Below are 23,317 nucleotides of genomic sequence, written 5' to 3'. Positions count from 1 at the left end.
AATTGGCCAGGAAGAACTTTCAGTGAACTAGGAATAAGCCCAATTAAGAGTTACCTGCTTCTCTCACCTTTCTACAATAAATTCCTCTACAATAATGAGGTGCTTCAATAAGCACCTCAAAAGTGGGCTACGAAGTGTGTAACAGCATGAAACTTGGGCTCCTGACAAGGTCAAAAATGTATCCTTGGCATACCAGTTACTTTTTGATGAATTAAATGGTTCTCAGTAAATCACCTTAACATGTACAACCAGCCCTTCTCCGACTGTGTCAAAGGAGCTGGATTTACTACTCTGAGACCAATCCTCCATTTTGCTAAAATTAGTCCTGTTCCTACTCTAGCAGCAAAGGGAATGCCAAACAAGATATATTTTTCAAGAGTACAATTTAAATTTCAATACAAAATATCTCAAGACTAATATATACTATGGGTAATAGGAAGCAACAAAGTACCTGAAGTACGAAGGAGCTTCATTTTTCCTCTATGCTATAGCTCTAAACAGTTCAAGAAGGCAAGGCTTGACATGTGCTCAAATGCCCTTTCTGAGGCAGTTTAACCAGCCTCCATGGAGATCATTCATCACTTTGTAGCCTGTCCTGTAAGATTTGCACCAGCAGGATAAAAGAGTGAACAATGTGTCAAATCTGGCAAGTTCTCCTTGCATGAATAGCTTTGTTAGCAGTATCTAGTCTGTTTTGAACTGAATACAAACCAGAGAATCCCTTTAGTAAAAGTTATGATTAGCCAATATATATGCTCCCACAAAATGTAAAGGACGACACTTCTATTGACTGAAGTCCCAGTTATCTAGAATTCTGAATTTATGATCTGTTTCAAAAGAGCTCCTTTCATCCTTTGTTTCCTATTCTTACCTTTTCAGTAGCACTTCTGTTCATCTAATGTTTTGCATAATGAAGGACAAAATTATATGCCTGCACGGTAATAGCTTGAAAATGGAAATGACAATTAGTTCACAAAGTAACATTTACTTATAAGTCATTCTCTTATTTGTCAACACTCAATGAAAACTTAGGGAACAAAAAGAATTATGTTGTTCCTTCAGACACTTATGAACTAAACATCTTCAGACACTTTAAGAAAATAAACATTTTCTGTATTAAGATCATTCAAAATCACCCAAGTGAGATACTGTAAAGCCCAGGTTCAAGTATAACAACTACTTTTGGGGAGAAAAATGTTCACACAATGTGACTGTTCAACTACTTTAATTTGGACATACACAGCTATTCTACACTGACTAGCTTGAAATAGTCATGCGATCAAATTTTATTGGTATCAACACTCATGGAAGGTGAATCACGGAGTTGCATGCAGGAGCATTCATAACAGCAGCATTTTAGAACCACATGTTGGAGTTTATACAATCTATTACAGTTCTCAGATAGAATGCATTAGGTTTAGATTCTTCCATTAACTTTGAGACAGCAAGCTGCAGTCTGTTTACTATTACAAGATTACATTTTCCAGATGTAGTTCAACTATAAATCAAGATGGTTTGTCATTTGATTACTCAGAGCTGAACACATTGTGCTCCTGTCTCATCGATCCACTAAGTCTTTGCACTGTAAACAATTTAGGAATTATGGATTTGCAAGATTTTTTTTTTTACTTTACAATTCACTAAACAAGAAACAGTTGTTGACATATACACAATTTTATTTCAAGGACACAGCAATCACAGTAACAAAAACAGAACCATTATTTTAATACTGTGAACTTCTCCTCTGGAAACTGACTTGCACATAGATCCGAAAGCATTTTAAACAATATCTTGGGGGGGGGGGGGGCGGAAAACACAGCAAACCTTAAATATATTAACTTCAAACTTGATGTGCTTTTTTCCCTCATTTTGGTAGCTGGCAATAGTTAAAGCTCTTCAAAGTCATGGCCACTTGTATTCAATGCTTCAGGATGCATCACCCTCCCCATGAATAACACAGTACCTGTGACAAAAGGGAGGAAGGGAATATATCAGCACTAAAAGCTGAAGTTAAATGATGATGAATACTGAGCTCTTGACCATGTGGTAAAGAATTTTTTTTATAGGAATTTGTGTTAGAATTTGGTACCCATTGAATTGTATGGATCAATAACACTAGAGAATAAGGACTTCTTTGTATTCAGAAGTGATACAGTACACAGACAAGAACAGTGGACACTGTCTGCATTTCAGTACCTTTCAGTTTATTCTAAAGTCTTGATTCAAAACCCACCACAAATCAGAGGTTCACTTGAGATTCCAACAGTTCTGATGAAGGTTCATGGAAATATTGCCACTGATGTAGAGTCAGAGCTCTCTAGACTGGAGGGGCTTCTGAGCACGCAGCTAGCCTAGCTACAACCAGACATTAAATGAACCAGACTTTCTTGACCACTTCACACCCTCTCCAGCCTGAACTGATGAATAACATTCCTCACAGAATTAAAAGTGAGCAAAAGCTACCATACTAATCAGACTTTTACCAGATTTTGTTCACTATTTATTCCACATTGTGCAACCCACAATAAGAATTCTCTATACAAATACTTCTCCTCAGCTATTTAATCACCATTTATAGCTTTCATGCTTATATATCTCTGAACCTGTTTAAAAGTAGTGACCAATTACAAGCACTTCAGATATCCTAATGAATAAGGGTAACCATTACAATATTCTTTCACCTGTCTGTAGAACAGTTAAGATGCTCGAGCACAGAAACATCTGATATCTGTGGCTGTATAATAATACTTTGCATCCCAGCCACATCCACATCATTAAGATTAATACGAAACTAAGGAATTACTCAATCAGTGCCCATTTTGCAAGTGCTGTTCTCATCTCTTGCCTGCCACAGAACACTTGAAGAGTACAACAGAATTATTCATAACTGTAATATCTGTCCATTATGCAAATCACTTGGTACTGGGAACTCAGCTTATTGGTCTCAAAACAAGTGCCAAGTCCTTATGGTGTACAATAATTATGGTCATTCAGGGAAGTAACACTACATTTTGATGAAAAGGGTTCAGTTTTCCTTCATGTTCTTTAATCACAGAATGAGTACTATTCAGAATTACATCAGATTTTGGTGTCTTGCTTGAACAAACACTAGGGGCACATAGAAAGGGCCAGCCTTTCAATGTTTATTTGAAGACAAATTAAGGAAAATTTATAACATGAAGAGAATTTGTTAAAAATACACAATTATTTTCTTTCATACCCGACAAGGCACTGTGCAAAGTGTGGAGAAATGAAAGTCTCACCTGTTCTTCTATTTCTGACCAGGAAGAAAAAAGGATGATCAACTATAACTTGGGGATACAGTACTGCCATTCTGCTAATGGCAATCATACCTGAAGGATAAAAAACAGGAAACTTAAGTATTACTACACATTCTCTCCTGCTCTTAATGAAACATACTTGCAGCTCATGAACAGTGAAGTCCTACATTCCACCACTTAACGTAACCAGGAAATAGCACAAACAAGCTAACCAAAAATAAAGGAAACCTTCATAGTAATGGCATGTTTATTTATGCTTTAAGAATAATTAAAAATAGAACAACTAAAAATGGAGTGATACAATTTCACAAGCTGAGGAAGCAACTTCTAAAATGAAGACACTTAAAAGGAATTATGAACTGTGCTTCCCTGTAAAAATAAAATATACTATGTTGGACAGTACTACTGGCTTCTTTTAACAGCTTCAGGCTGATAATTGATAGGAAAGATAACTCTTTACAGATACAGAGAATGCAACAATTAAATGGGCTGATGTTGCAGCTTTTAGTTTTGCTTCAGTCTTCAAAAAAGCAGAGGGAAAGAGTAAAATTAAATAGCAGTCAGGTAGGATTTGGCTCTTCATTATTTTTATTTGGCAAGGCATGGATTTCTCCAGGGCATTATTTCCCAGAGTTTCATTTAGTTTTACAGTTTCACTGTACTGACAATAAAAACTCATGCATGCCAGTGATCCCTGTCCATGTTAATGTTATAACCAAGCTAGTTACTGGTATTTATGAAGAAAGGAAGTAATTTATCTTTTCCCTCAGTACAAGCAAAAATCAGCTGATGATACAAAACAACTTAATTTCAGGAAAAGCATGTGATAACCAGGTAAATCAACTATCTGGCCTCCTAACATCAGTACTGGCAACTTAGGTTTTGGCATTTATCACTCCCAATCTTGTTTCTGTAAATGAGCTTATTAAAACGCAATTGCAGCACCTTTGTTTTAACTGTTCTAGATCAAATGCTTTTGACCATTTTTAATTAGCATATAAAAATTGAGGAGTGCTGAAGTTGTATGAACGAACAGTTCATGCCTGCCTGACACTCAGAGGCAAAATGTGGAAGACTTTCCACAGGACCCTTAGAACTGTGAAACACACCATATGTAAGTGTTACAAAAGTTTCCCCTGATTCTGTTCTGAAAACCAGTTTAGTTGTGTTGCCTTGACACTACATACTGTTTAGCTTCCTGGTATTTCAGCAAAACAGTTAAAATATTAATGTAGAACAACAATTAATTTCATTCTGCTTTTCAGTCGGGTACCTGAGGCAGCAGCAGCTTCTGATCCTTCCTCATTAACTTCTAGGAAAGCCTTATGAAACGCCTTCGCAAGGTAAAGTTCTTTGTTATCTGCAGAGGAAAGAAAAAGATACCTATTTCAAGCAATTCTACAGTAAGAGTGAAAAATTTAAGAAAACAGCCAAACACCTTAGCACTATTATCCACCTTCTATACCAAGCTAGAAAAAATAAGAGCTTTGTGCATAGGACTGGCACAAAGTATGTTCAGCCAATGCCTAACAGCCCCAGTTACCATGTTCAAGATTGTACTGCTCTTTGTATATATACAAACACACTATATGCATTAGAATGGCATGGCACTACCTAGAGCATCAGTATAGTAGACATTATCTACCTTCAGATTCTTTTAAATGCATTTACTGCAATAAAAACCACAGAACCAAGTTACTCTCAGTCTTGTTTTCCATTTTTCTTCCCCCGTTTTTTAATTTAGCTGCAAGCCTACACTTGTTTAAGTGAGCAAATGCTCCACTATTTTTCTTCATCTAAATGATCAGACCTACTGGAGTAGTCAGCACCTTGCAGGAAGCAATACATAACATCATTTAATCAGACTGACTAAGTTTCATCAGTAAGACATAATGAGGATTAGATATACATTTATTGTACCTGCATAAAATCCACAGTAATGACAGAGCACAACAGTTAGAAAGGAATAAAAGCTCTCAACAGGAAGTTACCCATGAAAATCTAATCTAGCCACGCCACTGAGACAGCTATACTTTTTTGCATTTCTGATCCTTAACTGTTCAATGCCAAAACTCCAGCTGAAGGCTGAGTAAGAAAGGAAATCTTAGGATTTTTTAAAAACTTATCCACAACTGCAGCCAGCAGTTCTAACACTAACAAACCAAATCCACAAGAGACAACAGTTTAAGCTGCCTCTCCTCAGATCTCACTACTGCTACATGCACTCAGAACCAAACTAGATCTCACTGCTGACCTTAAATCTCACCAGAAGCCCTAAATGATTACCTTTGGAACCAACCATATAAAACTGCTAAATACTAGAAATCCTAGGCAGAACCAAGCTTTCAGCAATGCTACTTGGAGAACTAAGACAATTTCCACTGTTGCCTTTGAATGTGGGACATGCAGAATCTATTTGTTTTGAAAACTAAGCACAATTCCCACAGCTTTTGCATCCCTCACAAAAATTAACAAAATGCCACCAGAAAACACTAATAGCACTTTTAAACCTTGAGTGTTGTCTATTAGAAATAGCCAGATAAACAATATAATCAAGTGTTAAATGGTCATTCCCCAAAGCTCTCATTCTTTGCATTAAGGCTCATGTTTCCAAAAAGTATTTTGCCACAAACCTAGGAAATGCCAGATCATTCACAGAAGTGATAGTGTACAGGAGATAACAGCAGCCAGAAAAGGTGACAGACCCACGCAAACCTAATCCCAATTGCATGCCTAGCATCACGTGTGCTGACTTTGTAAGCATGTCAGGTTCTGGGTTCCTGGTAAGTTTATTGGTCAGTTCAGCACATTTCTTTATTCTAGGGTAGCTGCATTTTGCTATTTTTGCTTGAGAACATTTCAAAGCTCTACTGCGCATTTGAGCTAAATATGACATAACAGAAAAAAAACAAGAACTCTGCAACCTTCACAGGTTTCAGAGATGTTTCAGAGCTTTTCTTAAACATGATATTTAATAATAAAACTTCCCACTTACCCTAATCATGCCCTTTAATCATGATTTTTTATCACAGTACTTCACCCTGCTCCTGTGACCTGTAATACTCACAGCAATACTCCCTACTTTAATCCTGTATGTTTGATTCTGCACAGCATGGCATTATGTTACTCTGAAGTATATTTCTAGCCAGAACACTCAGCACCTTAAAAGATCAGTCTCCATCTAATGAGCTTACTGACTATTATGAAATTGGGCCCTAACTCAGCCAACACATATACTACTAACATTTACCATCAGCTATAAAAATGAGCTAAGTCATAAATGTATTCTGGTTCTAAGTATAGAAAATACATCGTTGACAGCAATACAAGAAGTGCACTGCTAAAGAACAGATGAAATATCTCCAGTTACATTATTAGTGTTTATTCAGTACAAAATAATTCTCACAGATGAAAACTACAGCGTAACTTACTCCTAAGAGTAAAACATCCTCTCATTCAGCACATACCTTATGTCCTAAACCAAGTCTACAGAAGGTATAAGTGGTCTTTAGTCAATGTAGCGTGGACAGTTAATTGTGCTGAAGCCTTTTTTTAAAATACCAATCTCATAGCCTCAAACCATATCCAAATGTCTGTGCTTTAGTTTTCCATAAGAGAGTACCTTTATTTGGTTCCAATTCCTTGCCTTTCACTCTGATGGATATATTTGTCCTTGGATGGTGAAAATAGCAATTTCACATACTAGTTTCCTTCTTCCAGACTATTTGTTTTATACTGATGCTATTACACCTCTCCTTGAGTTTGCTTCCATATGGGGAGCAGGGACAACACTACATGAAAATCTCTTTGCTTTGTTTTGCGATTGGCAAGTGACTGAACAAGTTCAGTATCATACACATGTATGTTTTTCCTTTCAAAAGAGGAAGAGATGAAGCTTACCTACCATGTCCTTTTTTTTTCCCCATTAGCTTCTCTGAAACAAGACTTTCTAGAAAGTCAGTGTGTTCTGTTACCTATTACTCATACAATCCCCACGAAGATTTGGCATCGCAGAGTTTAGGCTTTCTACAAGACCCTTGCCTAGATAGCCATTAATACGTAGGTGTGATCTGAGGTGTATTTCTAATGTACATGACTCTGTTAGCATCACATTTCATTTGTCACTACACTCCATATGCTTGCAAACTCCTACTCAAAGCTGCCAAATGGTTGCTCTGCAAGTCTCATTTTAAAGAAAAGCATGCAGGTTTATTGGCTTTCCTAGCTTAGAATGCCCCAGAAAAATTATGCCTACCTCAGTCAAGACTGTGAAGAACTATTTATTGAGACGGTGCTCTTCCAATTACTTAATATTGTGAAATCAGTCATTAAGAACACTTCACAGCTCACTGAAACATAGGTTACCTTGAGCTTAAAAGCAGTAGATTGCCAGTTAAGGCAATCTACAACAGCAAAAATATTACTATCATTTGAAAGAGAAGTTGACCTTTAGCAGAGCAGTCTGAAACTTGCTGAAATTCTTAGTGTCAAGATACTCAAACTGCAAGTCTGGGTAAGTTATGAAATCCCAAACACTGGAAGTTCTTTCAAAATTTGTTTCTTACTATGTTTCAACTTTGAATATTATGATAGAATCAGGTGTGGAAATAACATCTGTTCAAGTTGTTTTTCTGAAAGTAGTCAAATACTCACAACCAGGAAGTCAAACAGGAACATCCTCCTACTCACCTGCACAAACTGACAATTTCTGTAAGAGGGCTATATCTAAAGCAAGCATCTAGATTAATACTTAATCTGTGGCTGCTCATAATCCAGACATCCTGAGAGGTAAAAACCTGACTCATCCAGATCCATTCTTCCATTTGAGTGTATAAAGTAAAAAACTAAACATGGAAAACTCTGTAATCCTCTAATTTCATTTATATCCACTAAACTCACAGAATTTCACTGAAGTCAACAGTCTGTGCCTTGATCTGATTACAGGATAAGGGCTGTTGAAATCACAGATGCCTTGACAACAATCCAAAGGCAACAGCAACAGAAGAAGGGGAAGAGTTATATTAAACAACAGAATTTCTCAGATGTCTCCTTTTCTCCCTAAAATTAGTAGTGTTCTCATTCAAATATCCACATTTGGGTTTCCATAAAATAGCAAGCTTTCCAAAGCACTAACACTGAGCTGCATGTAAACTAACAGCCTCAGCTTCCTTGTTACCTGACACGCACTATTCAGCTATTTGTAAAAGCAAGTTCTTAATATCCTTTAATATTTTTTTGTTCCTCTTCTCTCCACATCTTATGAGGAGAAAATTAGAAGCAGGAAAAATATATCTGTATTTTAATTACCTGAAATATCATCTCTATAGCATGAATAGTGTTTTTCACTGAAGATAGTACTGCAATAATATTCTCTTATTCTTAATTTATGAAATACCAGCTTCCTGGCAATACATGCTCTCTTAAAAGAAAAGACAATACTACAGTAAAAATATTGAGTTTTCTATATACACCACTTTATATTTTAAAAAACAAGCTTTTCTTTAAATGGCAGAGTTAGCTCACTCACACAAAACATGACATTTTGATTTTATACAGTACAATTGTCAAAAATATGGAACTTTAAACAGTTGCATGGATTAAAACAAACAAGTTCCAATCTTCCTGCTAATCTCAACTACAGAATTACTCACCAATATTTAGGCATACCTTCAGATACAATGAAATAAGAACCAAACGCCACCCTTGGAGCTCAACCTGCCCTGTGCATTTTCCATTCCCTCTGGTATTTCTCCTCAAGCAAATATTTTTCTGTACATAGAGAAGTTATTGTAAAGCTTACTTTTCTTTGGAGCAATTGAGAAATTGGAAATATTTTTCTTCAGAAAACTTAGGAAGCATTATTCATTTACGCTAATTCTTTTCACATTAGTTAATCCCAGCTTTCCTTACAATTTTCACAGAAAAAGGAAAAACAGCAAAATAGCAGAATAGGCAACATATAACCTATGAACAATGTTTCTAACTTGCTAAAATGAAAAGCACAATTCCAAATGCTTCAACTGCAAATTTAATACTTTATTAGTACTACCTTGAACAAGTTACACCAGCATGATTGCTTGCAGGAACAGACAATTAGGAATTACTTCCCATCAGCTATGCAAATCTCTGGCTGCTTAGACAGTAACCCACAGAGCAGAAATATACACAAAGCATATACAAACAGGCATAAGTTACAGGAACATCAGTCATCCCACACTGGTAATATGTTTCTAGATACAGAATATCCTAGTCTGTCACACCACAGGTCTAGACAGACCATGCTAAATACACTGCTCATACAGGTGCTTTTCTTACATACAAGAACTTGAGTAACAGCAACATAGCTACCTTTTGTGACATTTCTATATATTTAATTAAGTATTAAAAGCTTAAATATCTGCTTTCCACATGAAGTGTTAGATATTTCTATGAAACTGTTCACAGCGCACTGAAATAGACAAGCAGCGTGCATATTTCCATCTCAGAACTCTTTCCTGTTACATTCATATACAGAAGGTATTTGGGGAATAACCCATCGTAAAAGTAATTAATGCCCTTAACTCCATGAAGAAATAGCCTCTGGAGGTAGATGGCAACTACCATGGTGCACAGACCTCATTTGCTAGTAAGGCACTGAAGCCACACATTGCTCTAACACAGATCAACATCTTGCACATTTTTAAGATCCAGTTTTATATCTCAGAATGACTTCTCCCAAATCAAAAACACTCCCTCCCACTCCAATGGACTGCTCACCCACCTCAGCTGCTCCTATAGAGAACAACCCTGCATCGCACAAAACATCCCAGAAGATCAGAGGTTTTCTAGCAGGTTTCATTTTTTAAATGAAAACACACTGGAAATCTTATTGGTTATCCTGAAGTAGATGATTTCAGTACTCATATCTCATCTTACCAGACATTGCAGTGAGGTCAGCACTACGGCTGAACACTTCTGTAATTCCAAGACCTTTCAATACATCTTTCAGATCAATTTCTTGCTCTACTGTGAACCTGAAAAATGAAAGAAAAATGCAAAACACTAACCAATGTAAGCAGTTCTTATTAGAGTATTAAAATTTCTACGCAATGACAACTGAAATACTGAGACAACGTGAAATAAGAGCTTCAGTAATAGTTGTATGACATAGCAACACTTCCTGTAAAAATGCTTACATGAATTTATTTTCACAGCTGAAATGTTTTCCTACGCAGGAGAAATTAAAGGCTACTAGTATTATGTACAATCCCTGACCATAACTCTGCATGTACAAACCCTCGCAGCTTCAAAAAGGATAATCTGAACATCAAAAGACAACTGAGTTAAAGTCAAGCAACTCTTCCTCTCTTATACAAACCACATTCATAATGACTATCTATTCCACCACAAATCATTATCCAGAGAAGAATTTTATGCAAGTTGAAGTAAGATCTGGAGAGTGCTCGAGACTGACAAATCACTGGCAGCATCAGAAACGGTCACATACCCTGTCCAGATGGATTCCAGCCTGTGCCTGGAGTAAAGCAGAACTGATTCTTGCCATTTTACTGTTTAGGCAGAATCAAAAGAGACTAAAGATTCACACACTCGAGGAAGTTTCTCACGTTCTGGTATGAAATCATCAGCATTCTTAAAAACATAGAAGGCTTCAGAGAATCACAGATTTCTCACAGTTGAAAGACACATTTAAAGGCCATCTCACCAAACTCCCCTGCAATGAACAGAGGCATCCACAGCTAGATCAGACTGTTCAGAGCCTCATCCAACCTGGCCTTGAATGTCTCCAGCAACTGAGCATCCACATTTCTGGGCAACCAGTTACATTTCCTCACCACTGTTACTAAGACTTTCCCTACATTCAACCTAAGTTTATCCTGTTATCCTTTACCTTATTGAATGATTGTTCACAATTACAACAACCAAGAACTTCAGGTTTTGTGTAAAGCTTCAAATGTATTAAGTCATCTTCTAGTTAGACTTTAAAGAAACAAAGATGGCTTCATCTTGCATGAGGCCATGCAACTCTTCTGAAACGCTGAGTTTTCAGAGTCCCTAGGTGCTCAGGATCTACAAAATCAAAAGGATTTGAGTACACTTTCCAGCTATACAGTAAGAGTGTAACTACAGCCTAGTATGACTCATCCCAAAGGCTATAATTTCAAGGCTTGCTAAAAGTCCTGAGAAAAGCTAAAAGTCCTGAGAAAAAGCAAAAAATGCCTGATTCTAATATATTACATTCTGCAGAACAAGAAGCAAAGCAATGGCTCCATTTGACAAATCAAATATTTCTTGCTTAGAAGACAGGCCTTAAGGATCTGAATTGCAATTTCAGCCCAATAACCAGCTTCATATTGTAATACCAAGCTGCCAGCTGACATCAATTCCAACTTTTCAGATGGAATTTCAGCAAGGTTGTCCTGAGGTGCTAGAACTAGCTTGCATAATTCAATAGCCTGAAAATAAACAAGAAAATCCCACAGTACTGTTGTTCTGACCAGGCAGATCAAGGCAGGTTATGGTTCTCTCTGGCAAGACCTTCTATGAAGGCTAAATATAGGCTGCAGATGTTGGCCACGTGTACTGCAACAGCACACAGCTTTGTTCCTCTTCTGTGACTGTATCTCAAGAACCATGAGATCTGACCTCATCAGAACAGGACTCAAAAGAACGTAAAGAAGGGATAAGGTTTGTTTTCTTGAGAGAAAGAAAACTCTCAGATAAACAAGGATCTTTCAAAATTATGTGAAGCAGGAAGGTCAGTGAAGAAAACCAATCATACGGGGACAGACTTCAAAGGGTGATCTGTTGCAATGTCATTAGGTAGTAGCAGTAGTAGCTCCTCCTGTGTTCTTCAAATAAATTGTTAGAGAGTTTTGTATATTAGATTCATGGTCTGTTTCAATTCTATGAATAAATAGGATTAGAATGTTGATCATTTTAGTCTGGGTTAAATTGCAAACAGATTTGAAAAATGAAAAAGTAGTATAATTTAACACTTGTTCAAATTTCTCCTTTGCTATTAAGAAGAGTGTTTTGCACACAGACAATGCAAACAGAAATTATAATGTTGTGATTAACTGTGCTTTCAGCTAGTGTTCAGGCCCTAGTACAGTTTTGAAAATGTTCACTGTATAATTTGATAGCATCTTCCAGGATATAAAAAATTAATTTGATTCCACTGCTGTTTTCAGTTTCTCAGTGGACAGAGCCTGCAGGCCACATTTCATAACATGCCTTCCTGAGTCAGAGCATCAAATATTTATGAAGTTTTTATTCTGAGCATTGATAAAATCCTGCAGATCCCCTCTGAATCTCTAATGGAAATCCAACACCTTGGGAGCATGCAATTAATCTTCCTAATTTTTATAAGGAAATTGCACTGTTACTGTGCAGTATTTCATGAGCGCTCTCATAACTGGAAAATGCTGAAGGTAATCAGAACCTGGTTGTACATGTTTTGCCTTTGCTCAACCTTAATTCAAAAAGCATTAAACAATTTTCTGGAGGTTCTTAGATGAGAGTGACAGGCATGAAAACTAGCCCAAGGTAAGGATTGTTGGGTACAGAATAAATAAGTTATATGACCACACAAAAACACAGCCTCAACTCAGCCACAAACTCGTGTCTGAAGTTCTGGCTACAGAGAACCTGAACTCTGCTTTAGGTTAAGAAGAAACAAGCAAAAGTAAAACTGCCTACAAAAAACTTAAGGCCAGGATCATCAATAAAATTTCAACAGTACTTATATATTTAACTTGAGATACTTCAACTTCCTAAATTCAGAATCTTAGTTTTCATAGACCTCTGGATTCTGTGCATCTCATACATGGGAGAAACAGATATCAAGCATCAGCACCTGATACAGAGGCAGCAAAATACTTCAGTTATAAAGAAGCTTAAGGGATGGAAGACTCATTTAATTTGTTGGTAACATCACGTAACATTTCACTGTGAAAGGAAAAATAGCTTAGCAGAAGTAGTTTCCCCTCCCTTCAAAGGATTTTGCCCTGTTCCTTGCATGTGCAGTATAACCCCAATTCCCAAATCACATGAAAACAAGAATCATTTCCGTGACTACAAGGGTTCACCACGGTTTATTTTTTTCTGCTGCCTTGTGCTGTAGCACAGCACAACAGAAAGCTCAGTAAGTACAAAAGCATGTACCATGTTGTTATATTGACTGTTTAATACAATTAATGAAATCATTATGAATCCTTTGAAGACCATTATGATGGAACCACACATTACTGACTTTCAGTAGCAAACAAGTATGAGGTACACAAACATTTAGAGGCAGATGAAAATTCTTGGAAAGGTAACAGTACATTTGAGTAAATACACCTCTGAGCATATACAGGTTATGTCTGCAAACAAACCAATTTCACTGGTCCTCTAATGAAAATGAGTTCAACCCCTGTAACATCTAAGGAAGATATTGATTGAAATTACCTCTCAATACTCAACTATTTGTATCTACATATAACATTAAAACTTCTTGAATTAGCAGCAAATAGTAACCTAATTAGCACCCAAATGAAACATTTGTTAATTCAAGCTTGAAATCTTTGTATGGTTCCTATCTTAAATGGAACTTAACCATAATGAGTTCTGCAATAAGAAGAGTCATCACTCTGAGTAGGTATACTTGATGAAATTCTCCTTCCTGGAGCTTATACCTGTAAGTGACACAAATACAGTGTTCAGCTGTTGCTCAAACTACTATTACACACTACACACCCCCAGATCTTGTCACAGCCACCTTCATGTGGGTGCTCCATAACTACAAACTTTGTCAAGAGTCCAGTTTTTATCCACACCGCTATTCCAACCTAACTGAACACAGCCGCCTTCCCCCTTTTACTGGTACAGCAGCATATTCTCACCTTGGTAAATATACTTCGACTTTTTGCTTTTTTACTGAGTTAGCCCACTCATTAATCAACGAGGCTTTGACAAGTGGCTCCAATGTGACCAGTGGAACTTCCTGTCTGGAAAGAACAATCATCATACTAATTTCATCTCCTTCATATGGTATTTCTAGAACTTGGTAGATACCACCTGCTTCATTAGAGCCATCACTGAACTCTCCTACAAGAGAAACAGGGAAAGGCTATTAGAAGTACATTCTTTCATTTTTACTGAAGATATGAGAAAGAGGTAGGTAATGCTGACAAGGTACAGGAGTTAAGTGACTGTCTATTCTGTAAAAAAAAAAGTCAGTTCCTTCATCATGATTTAAGTCTTATCTCCCCTTTCCTAAGGAAGGTAATCTTATGCAATCAGTCTGTAGGCAACCATACTTCCAAACTTGTTACCTAATTTCCACCTAACTTCCATTCAGTGAGCTAAGTCTAAGTTGTTAAAGCTAAAATCTTCATGGAAACAGACAGTTTTTCTTTCAGAAAAAGACAGTTTATTAACGAGACAGTAAAATATTGCTAACAGTAGACACCATAGAATCCATTTGGAGTTCAAGCTCAAAAGAAAACCACCATTAGCTCTGCTGTTTGAAGAATTCATTTCAACTAAGAATATTAGGACAGTAATGGATAAGTGCCTGTATATTAAGACTTATTTGGAATAGTTAGAAGGGCTCTAGAAAAAGAGCAAAACTACCCATTACCATTTGGAAATGATCACTGAGGACATTATACAAATACCTCTCGAACACTGAGGGGCACAAGAGCATCAATCATCTCTCTAGCAAGTCTGCTCCAGTGTTTAGCCACCCTCACAATAAAGAAGTCTTCGCTAAAATCCGGCCTATTAATTTCAGTATTTAACATAGGACAGGAATAATATTTCACCTAAAAGCAAATAGAGCTCTATAATTGTAAATAGATTAAAAAGCAGTGGACAAACATTCTGAAATTCATCATTAGGCACTAAAACATACCTAAACAGCAAACATGAAGTCATTAAATATGTTGCTGCCTGGTACAGTAAACAAGCACATACTATAAAAACACATCAAATAAGCATCCCTCCACTGGGCAAGCATACTCAAAGCTCTATGTGAAAGAATACAAATAAGTACTACTGCAACAAAGATATTAAGGGAAGACTTACTAGATTTAAATTGTTACATTTCCAACTCACCATAATAAAATTCTCCCTGCTGGTACATCATTGGAATCTGCACTTCAGTTTCATCATCCTTAGTAAAAGAAAAAGTTCTTGTATTTTCAGGTCTGAACTGTGATTTCCAATTGCCTTTAAAGTAGATTGCATTGATGAGAACCAAATGAGTTAGAGCACCAAAGTCTCTTGATGACACAAAATCTTTGATCATATCTAAGAAGAAAAACAACTGTCAGTCTTCATGTCAAATGGAGCTTTAAATCAAATCAAGACAGCTCAAAAAAAGCAACAAAATAAAAAGCTGCACTAACATGTAATTTCCATTTCAAATGTTTAATGAAATCTCAGATTAAACCACCAGTGGTTTGCAAACCTAAAGTCACAGTGTAGGTGCACAAATCTTTCTATCAAGGACACATTGGCTAACTGTTACTGTATCACTACTTACATATACCCCATAATTAAATTAAGGGAAAAAGAAAGTCAAACTATTTATACCGGTGTTGTAATACATTCCAGCATCCATCTACACATTCTGGTTCTGATTCAAAGAAGAATTAAAAGTGGATGTTTGAAATGTATATGCATATCCATTGAAACTTCACCTAGGCTAATTTTTAAACACTCAGTTTCTAATCAAGTAGCATCTTACTGATTAGTAAAGGCTAGTCTATATAGATTCTCAGCATTTGTTCTACTCATATTAGCACTTGAAAAGCACAAGAGAAATACATATAGCATCTGCTCTACACAAGTGAAGTATGTCAGCTAAGCACAGCAGCTGCTTCACTCCTATTCCTAAATAAGTCATTTACATGAGAATACAGTCTTACCTGCTTTAGCTCATCTTAAACAGCTGCCTTCTCAACAAAAAAATTAAGATCACTAAATCTGACATGCTGACCACACTTGGTGTTCTTGACAAATTATAGCCTACTTCTGATGGCTTACTTATTCATTTATTTTACTTGTTCAGTACAAAGTGTTAAAATAAACACATTCCTCATCCTGGTTATGACTCCCTTAATGCAATGTTTATAATACAAATTATACTTTCTGGAGCATATGACACCTACCAGCTGGTGTGAAATTTGTGTATCATACAGCAATATTTCTTATGGGTCACTGTTCATACCTCATCCCAACTAGAATATCTTTGGAAACGAGATGTGTCCCATACTTACTCTATAGTAGGAAAAAATAAAAACTAAGGAATATGCTTGTCCTTTATTACTTAGTACATCATTTTCTCTTGAGCTTTTCAGTCACATCTTAATACACTGACATACATTAGGAATTACCTCTGGCCAGAGAAACCTTGACAGTTACGTTTTCTACTCTGAGCTTCCCATCATTTTCAACATGCTGAAACTGGAAAGCTGACTATCTTGTACTCCTTAACTAATGAGAAAATGAGCCCTCTGTCACAACTGGCAGGCAGGAGGGAATGAGATCTAGCCCTCAGATTAGGCTGAGACTGTTACTATCGAAACCTAATGCTAAGAGACCAACAGCTGCCTTTGTTAGCTCAACAGTTCTTTCCAAGTTGACAGGTACAAACTCGGTCAGCAGATGTGGCAGGCATTAAGCATGAGATTGGGTGCTCTTTTAAAAAGAAAAATTTTGCTTTTCCCTCAGACGTGATGTTTTCCTAGAACTCTATGCAAGCTGCTGCATTGTTTCCATTCCCTCTATTTCTGTAGCTTGAGATAAAGGGCAGAATTTACCATAATAGGTTCCATTTTCCCATAGAAAGAACTAGATGCTTTTTAAAATGAAATAAACACATTATGCAAGATGTCTTTCAACTTCAGTGCTACAAATTTCCTGTAAAGCATTATGGATTCTTAAATGCATGTACAACATAGCAATCTACTAATTCCTTAAAAGAATCCTGAAGTCTGCACCAACCAGATCTAAACAGGCACATTTATATCACTAACTCTGTGCTTACTCCTTTCCTTCCACCACATTTTAAAGAACTCTGACAGTAATCCTACAACCAGATACTCTCTAAACATGTTATCTCATAACCACACATTGTAAAGATTAGATCACAGGGTCTCATTCTTGCTTGAAGTAACCTCTAGTATTTTAGCATTCCATTTCTCCATAACTTATACCTATCAGTTCCTCAGTCCTCTATACAGCAAAGCACAGGCCAATAATCCCCCTGTAGCTAAGTGTTTAGCATTTAACAATAGTGCTTATCTATACTTTTTCGTAACTTAATATAGAAATCAGTATTAAAATTTTAAAAAGACTATGATGAAAACTTGCTCCTTCAGTAGATGTTACAAGTACTTCACTGGAAAATATATTCAGACAGATCCTACCGTATGATTAAATGGCTAATGCTACTTAGAACACTACTTCTCTTTAGACAGCTATATATTTTTTCCATGGCAGAACTCACACTACAATTCTCTTTGAGACAAAAAGAGATATGAAACAAAGTAGATGAAGAGGTAACAATTCAATGTCCTAACCCAGAAATAAAAACACTTACTGCAGGAAATAGAAACCACATAAACTTACTGTTTGTATGATTCTCTACCCACTTATTGATGTGAGTAGCTACAGCTGCACTCTGGCTGAAATCTATATTCTCTACTTCAGCTTTAAAGTATTTTTTCACCAACTGCAAAAATTTTTCACTAACATGAAATCCATCTTGAACATAGAGAGAGTTAGCCATATTCAAAACATAATGACTTTCTTCAGTAGTTGCCATATCAGACAGGTCCTTCAAGAAGGCAAACTCTTCACCTGAGGGAAGAAATGCAAGTTCAGTAAGAACACTTCAGAAAAAATCTATACTTTTGCACTAGAAATACAGTCATTTTATGTAGTCCAATTCATTTTGCTACATCCAGCAATTAAACACATGCAGTCTGACTGAAACCTGAACACCTTCAGATCTGAGAAGACAATCTGGAAAGCAGAACACATTTAGAGCTTATTCTTTTAACTACTGTTAATTATCATTAATAAGCCATTTGAACCCCACCAGACACAGTGATAGTCAATGATAATCCTCTCTACATCAAGGAACTAAAAATTCTTCTTATGAGTCATACTTCCATGCTTTGCCACCACAAACCAACAGATTTTCCTTATGTTCTAAGAAACAATTATTCAGGAGCTTGGCAAAGAAAAATCAGTGCTCAGTTCTGATTGTTAAGGTCCTCACAGTGTTCCCCTCTCTAAGACGGGTCTAGAATTTCCCAGGCTATAGCATGGATCATTTGCTTGGGTAATTAGGAGTTTTGGCAGCAACAGCATCAGATTAAAAGCCACAGAAACCTAACTGCCCTCACAGCCAAAAGGAGGCCAAAAGCCTGTCTGAAGATAGAAAGCTCGCACTGCTGCACTGCATACCTGAAGCAAAACATTCTGACTTTCTTCACGATGTAACTGAAAAATTGAACACAAATATTTCAAGCTCAAGTTGTCAGAATGCTTTTAACTAGCACTGTGTCAAGCATAGTGAATGGCCCAACTCAAATGTGCTGCAAAACTTCTTAAGTTACAGATAAGGGGTTAATTTATCAACTGTTGGAAAAATCTAACTTAAATGTACATCGTAATCTCTACAGAAAGCTATCAATTGCAAACAAAGCTTGTTAAACATTTTTTTCTGAACTGTATTCAGAACTCCTTCCTCAACACCCATTCACAGGGGACTTAGCATCCAATGAGTTCTATGAATGAGGAATTCCATTCAGATTTTCATTATTCCAACATCAAAGCTAGTAAAAATTCTCTTCAAAATTTTTTCCCCCCCATTCAGTGATCATCTCCATTTGGAGACAAATCAGATTGGTTGGCACTGAATATGTATTCTATGGCACTACATCCAGACGCATGACTTTTTTGCTTATCCCACACTATAGTGGCACCATTGTTCTGTTAAATAATGCTTCTTGTTTCTCAGCAAGGACAACAGGAACACATGAATCACAGAAACGCTTGGGCTGAAAGGGACCTTGAAGATCACCTAATTCCAACCCCCGGAGCACATGAAGCATCATGCAGAAACAACCAAGACATTGGTATTTCCTAAATTAGCCTGTATGCTATATCACAGTGCAAACAGAACATTACAGACATATTAGGCTAAAACCTACATGTTCCACCTACAAGAACAAGTTTTGTCAAAGTAAGAGATGATGTTTCTAGTCTTATTACCGAGTTCTCCTACTCCTAAGCCATACTGCTTAAAACAATCTTCTTTTCAGGTTTCATTACAAGCCTTGAAAAAGATAATCCTGCAAGTCATCTTACAACTCTAGAGGCAAGAGCATCCTTAACTTTACAGACAGAAACCAAGCTCAACAGTATACTGCAATCACTTGGGATTCAACTGCCCAAGCCAGGATTGTCCATTAGCATTGCTGCTCACACAGAATCCACTCAAGCATGCTTCAGCACACTCAGGCCATCACAGAGAATGTCAAGAAGCCCACTGATTAATAACCTCTGGACATCATCAGGTCATTTCCACGGTTGCTGAAGCATTGCCAGCTGTTTCTTAAAGTCTAAAAAAGCATGATTATAAAAGTCCTTACCATTTTTTAAGCTGTCAAAACCCAATGTATGTCGAATTTCTTTCAAAGTTGTTCCATGGGCTCCAAGCTCTATCATTCCCATGGCGATTGCAATGCTCAGAGGACAGAAAAGAATATTCTCATCTTCTCTTGCAGCTCGTAGCTGATTGTAAACATTCACAGAAAGGTCAGCAATAGTTTCATCAGGAAAATTTGTCTTGAAGGCTTTACTTGGCAGAACAAGCAAAGACAACAGTCCAAGGAAATACATGTCTTGAGATATTAAGACCTGCAAGATAATTTTAGAGGAAATAAGTTAACTCCATATAACAGTGGATTAAACTCAAGCACAATGGTAAATTCGGTAACTTCAAATTTTTGTGGGAAAAAAAATCTAGCCAAGGAGTTAAGGACATACTTGAGTTTTCTGGAGGAGGCACATATACCCTTCAAAATGAAGCAACGAACTATTTCCCCCCTGAAAATTAGGTATTAAATGACTTGATGCTTCTGTAAACTTTCAACAACAGATAAATAAAATTTAACTCCTACAAAACACCTCAAACATAGCCATAACTTTCCTACTTCTTGTCAAGTTTGATATTGTTAAGCAATGCTGGCATAGAAATGAATGGCAGAAATATATTTCTGCACTTTTTCCACCAAGGAGACTTACAAACATGTTTCTTTCATTTGATCTCCCAAGAAATAACTTATTCATCTAAGTCACACTACTCCAGGAACTGATAAGACTACTTCAGGAACAGTAAAAGCTTGCTGACGTTGGTGACAAAGGAAATGTACCATCATGTTGCTTGGTTGCAAAACTCACAGCAAGAAGCCAAGACATCTGTTAGTAAACAACAATAAATTGACTAGTTTTGACTAGTTACATTTGCTAACAGACAATAACTTTCCTATGCAGATCCCTGGAGCAGGTCAAATTACTTCATGTAACAACAGGAAAGATTCAACAGTGGAAACAGGAAACTAGAAAGAAGTCAAGAGGATTAATACCAACTTAACTTATCCCTAAGCTTCGCTAAAAGGTGTCAAACAAAAGTTCTCACTCCACCCAAGTTTGGCTTGTCATACAATGACTAGCTTAATTAAAACTGCACATTCCAGGGCTGCACACACATCTCTATTTCATTTCTCCCTTTCACTTCACACTACATTGGCACTTGACCAACTGGTCAGTCATGGGAGCCAACACAGCTTGTGCTTCAGCTTCTTCTCCTGGACAGCTTCAAATACCACGAAGCAAACAGATTTAGTCCAGAAGAAGCATTTGCATGTTTCTGTGCCAGGTTGCAGGGCTTGTCAGCATGGGATAAATTCATGTGAATGCACTACCCTGCTGTTCAACTGAAGTCAATTTACATGCTGCTAGCTAAAGTGCCTCTGCCTTATGCTTCCCAGCTGTGTGCCTGCAGTTACTGTGTGCCTCTTTATACCTGACAGAGACCCTCGATAAGCTTTGTACGCCATCTATATCACACATTTCATCTTCAAAGGACTGTGTATCTGTCATACAATTATCTTGCAAAACACTGAATGATACATGATATAAACATTACTCACATTTCATAGATGAGAAAAATATGAAAAGCAACAAGGTACATGCTTTGGCAGCAAGCAATGTGGTCACTGTTTAAGATTCTGTTTCCTGGCCATGGCTCAGCCTTCTGTTTATTTTTCATTGAGGAAATGAAACAGATGAATTAACACAGCAAACACACATGCTTCAGCAAAAAATGGCAGGTTCTTAGAGAGAGATGAACCATAGCCCTGCTTCTCCCTACTCCCTACCTCCCTTCTATGGTCTGCTTACATGCATGTATGAAATATGCTCTATTTATCCATTTCTAATGATCCCTCCCCATGTCAACAGTTCATCTTTCTGGATGAACTCACGCATTTTTCTGATTCTTTGCAAGATATCAGAAATCCCGACCATAGGTTCCTATTCTACTTAAGAACAGCAAAAAAAAAATCACGAGCCCATATCAGCAGCTTCATATTGTGCACATAACACTTAACATTGCACTGCTTTTCCAATGTAAACCATTTCAGTCTGAGGCATAACCATCACTTCATGAACACAAATTTCATGAACCAAAAAGGTATCAATACAGTGTAAGTTTCTCCAACCTTCTTATGAATAGCACTGTTTTTAAACCTGTTTATTAGTTACTTAAAGGTATTACAATTCCTATTGTAGTGAAACAAATGGATTTTTTTGGGGGGGGGGAGTGTGGGGTGTACTGATCTCAACTTGAAAGCCACACAAGTTAAGAAATGCTAATAAACTTGCCATGGAGGACATCCATAGCAGTAGCAAAAAGCACACCAAGATCAGCTCAGCTAAGCACAAGGCAGTACTGGGATTTTTAATAGGCCTGTAAGCAAGTTTGCATAGTTCAACAGGATTTTAATTATGCAGACAACTGTGTTTTTCCTGTTGTATCAAGACCATGGTATCGAATTGCTCAAACACTCAGACAAATGAATTCATTTTTTAAAATTGAGAAAATTCCCCAGCTTTCTCACTGCAGAGGGAGCTATTCAGCACTCCATCACCAGTCTCTGCCATGCATGTGACTGTCAAACTCTTAAATAATTGCAAGAGGTGGGTATGGGTAGAAGATGCAGTGCAGCCCTGCAGTGGCAGCACTCTCAGGCTGCTTGTGAGGATTGGGCCCTCTCAACATACAAGTATAAAACAACGGATGATGTTTTAATGCAAGGTCTGTGGGAGAAGCCTGCAGAGCAGAACAGACAGTTGGTCAAGCTGTTTCTCTTTGTGAAAATCATTTCCTAGTTATGTTTTAGTCTCAGTCTAATCCAAGACATCTGGGGTAAATTCCCCAGCTCCCTTTTCCTTGTACTGACAGCACATGTATGCACTTCTAACAATGGGAATCTAGCTCAATTATCATTCTAGTCATAACAGTTACTGCCTCCAATTCTACCTAGCTTTAGGCAGTATTACACTTGATTTCATACTTTCACATCCCTCTTCAAGCAGCAGGTCTTGGTCCAACAAACAGCAGAGCACTTAAAGTACAGCACATTCTCAGCATCTTTCTTCAGTAAGTTGAGGGCACTCGTTTCCACAACAACACAGAATCAGAGAGCATTTTTAAAATACCTCTACTCTACTTAAGTGAAGGGAACAATGTTGAACATTGTGCAATTCCTGCTTGGGAAGTTAAACAATCCCTGAATACCATCAGAATTTTGAAACAGTCTTTTCAGACGAAGTTATGAACAACACTGTCGTAGCCTTTCTGTATCAGTGAAATCTAGTTAAATACTGCATCAGCTAAATTGTTGTTCTCTTAACTACTGTTCAATGTGGACTTAGACTTTAATTTCAAAAGTTACAGTACACATTTTGCA

At 37.1% G+C, this 23,317-nt stretch overlaps 1 protein-coding gene across 2 annotated transcripts in view; it reads right to left on the bottom strand.

The window, feature by feature from the left end:
* Positions 1–1,210: 1,210 nt before the first annotated feature.
* Positions 1,211–23,317, bottom strand: part of SERPINI1 (serpin family I member 1) — a 39,526-nt gene continuing 17,419 nt past the window's right edge. The window contains exons 2-9 of one of the 2 annotated variants that reach the window (XM_031614571.2): positions 19,934–20,201; positions 17,901–18,131; positions 15,381–15,575; positions 14,165–14,369; positions 10,197–10,294; positions 4,555–4,641; positions 3,264–3,353; positions 1,211–1,963 (exon numbers count right to left, since the gene is read on the bottom strand). In XM_031614571.2, the coding sequence (XP_031470431.2) occupies positions 1,887–1,963; positions 3,264–3,353; positions 4,555–4,641; positions 10,197–10,294; positions 14,165–14,369; positions 15,381–15,575; positions 17,901–18,131; positions 19,934–20,183 (1,233 nt within the window). In that variant the 5' untranslated portion in view covers positions 20,184–20,201 and the 3' untranslated portion in view covers positions 1,211–1,886. Of the gene's footprint in view, positions 1,964–3,263; positions 3,354–4,554; positions 4,642–8,948; positions 9,051–10,196; positions 10,295–14,164; positions 14,370–15,380; positions 15,576–17,900; positions 18,132–19,933; positions 20,202–23,317 lie in introns of those variants that run through there. The other variant, XM_031614570.2, reaches the window with a different exon arrangement.

The sequence above is a fragment of the Phasianus colchicus genome, chromosome 10 (genome assembly GCF_987193195.1).
Source record: "Phasianus colchicus chromosome 10, bPhaCol1.hap1.1, whole genome shotgun sequence".
Taxonomy (NCBI): Eukaryota; Metazoa; Chordata; class Aves; order Galliformes; family Phasianidae; genus Phasianus; species Phasianus colchicus.
Note: the sequence above shows the minus strand (reverse complement) of the source record. Positions and strands in the feature narration are given on the sequence as shown.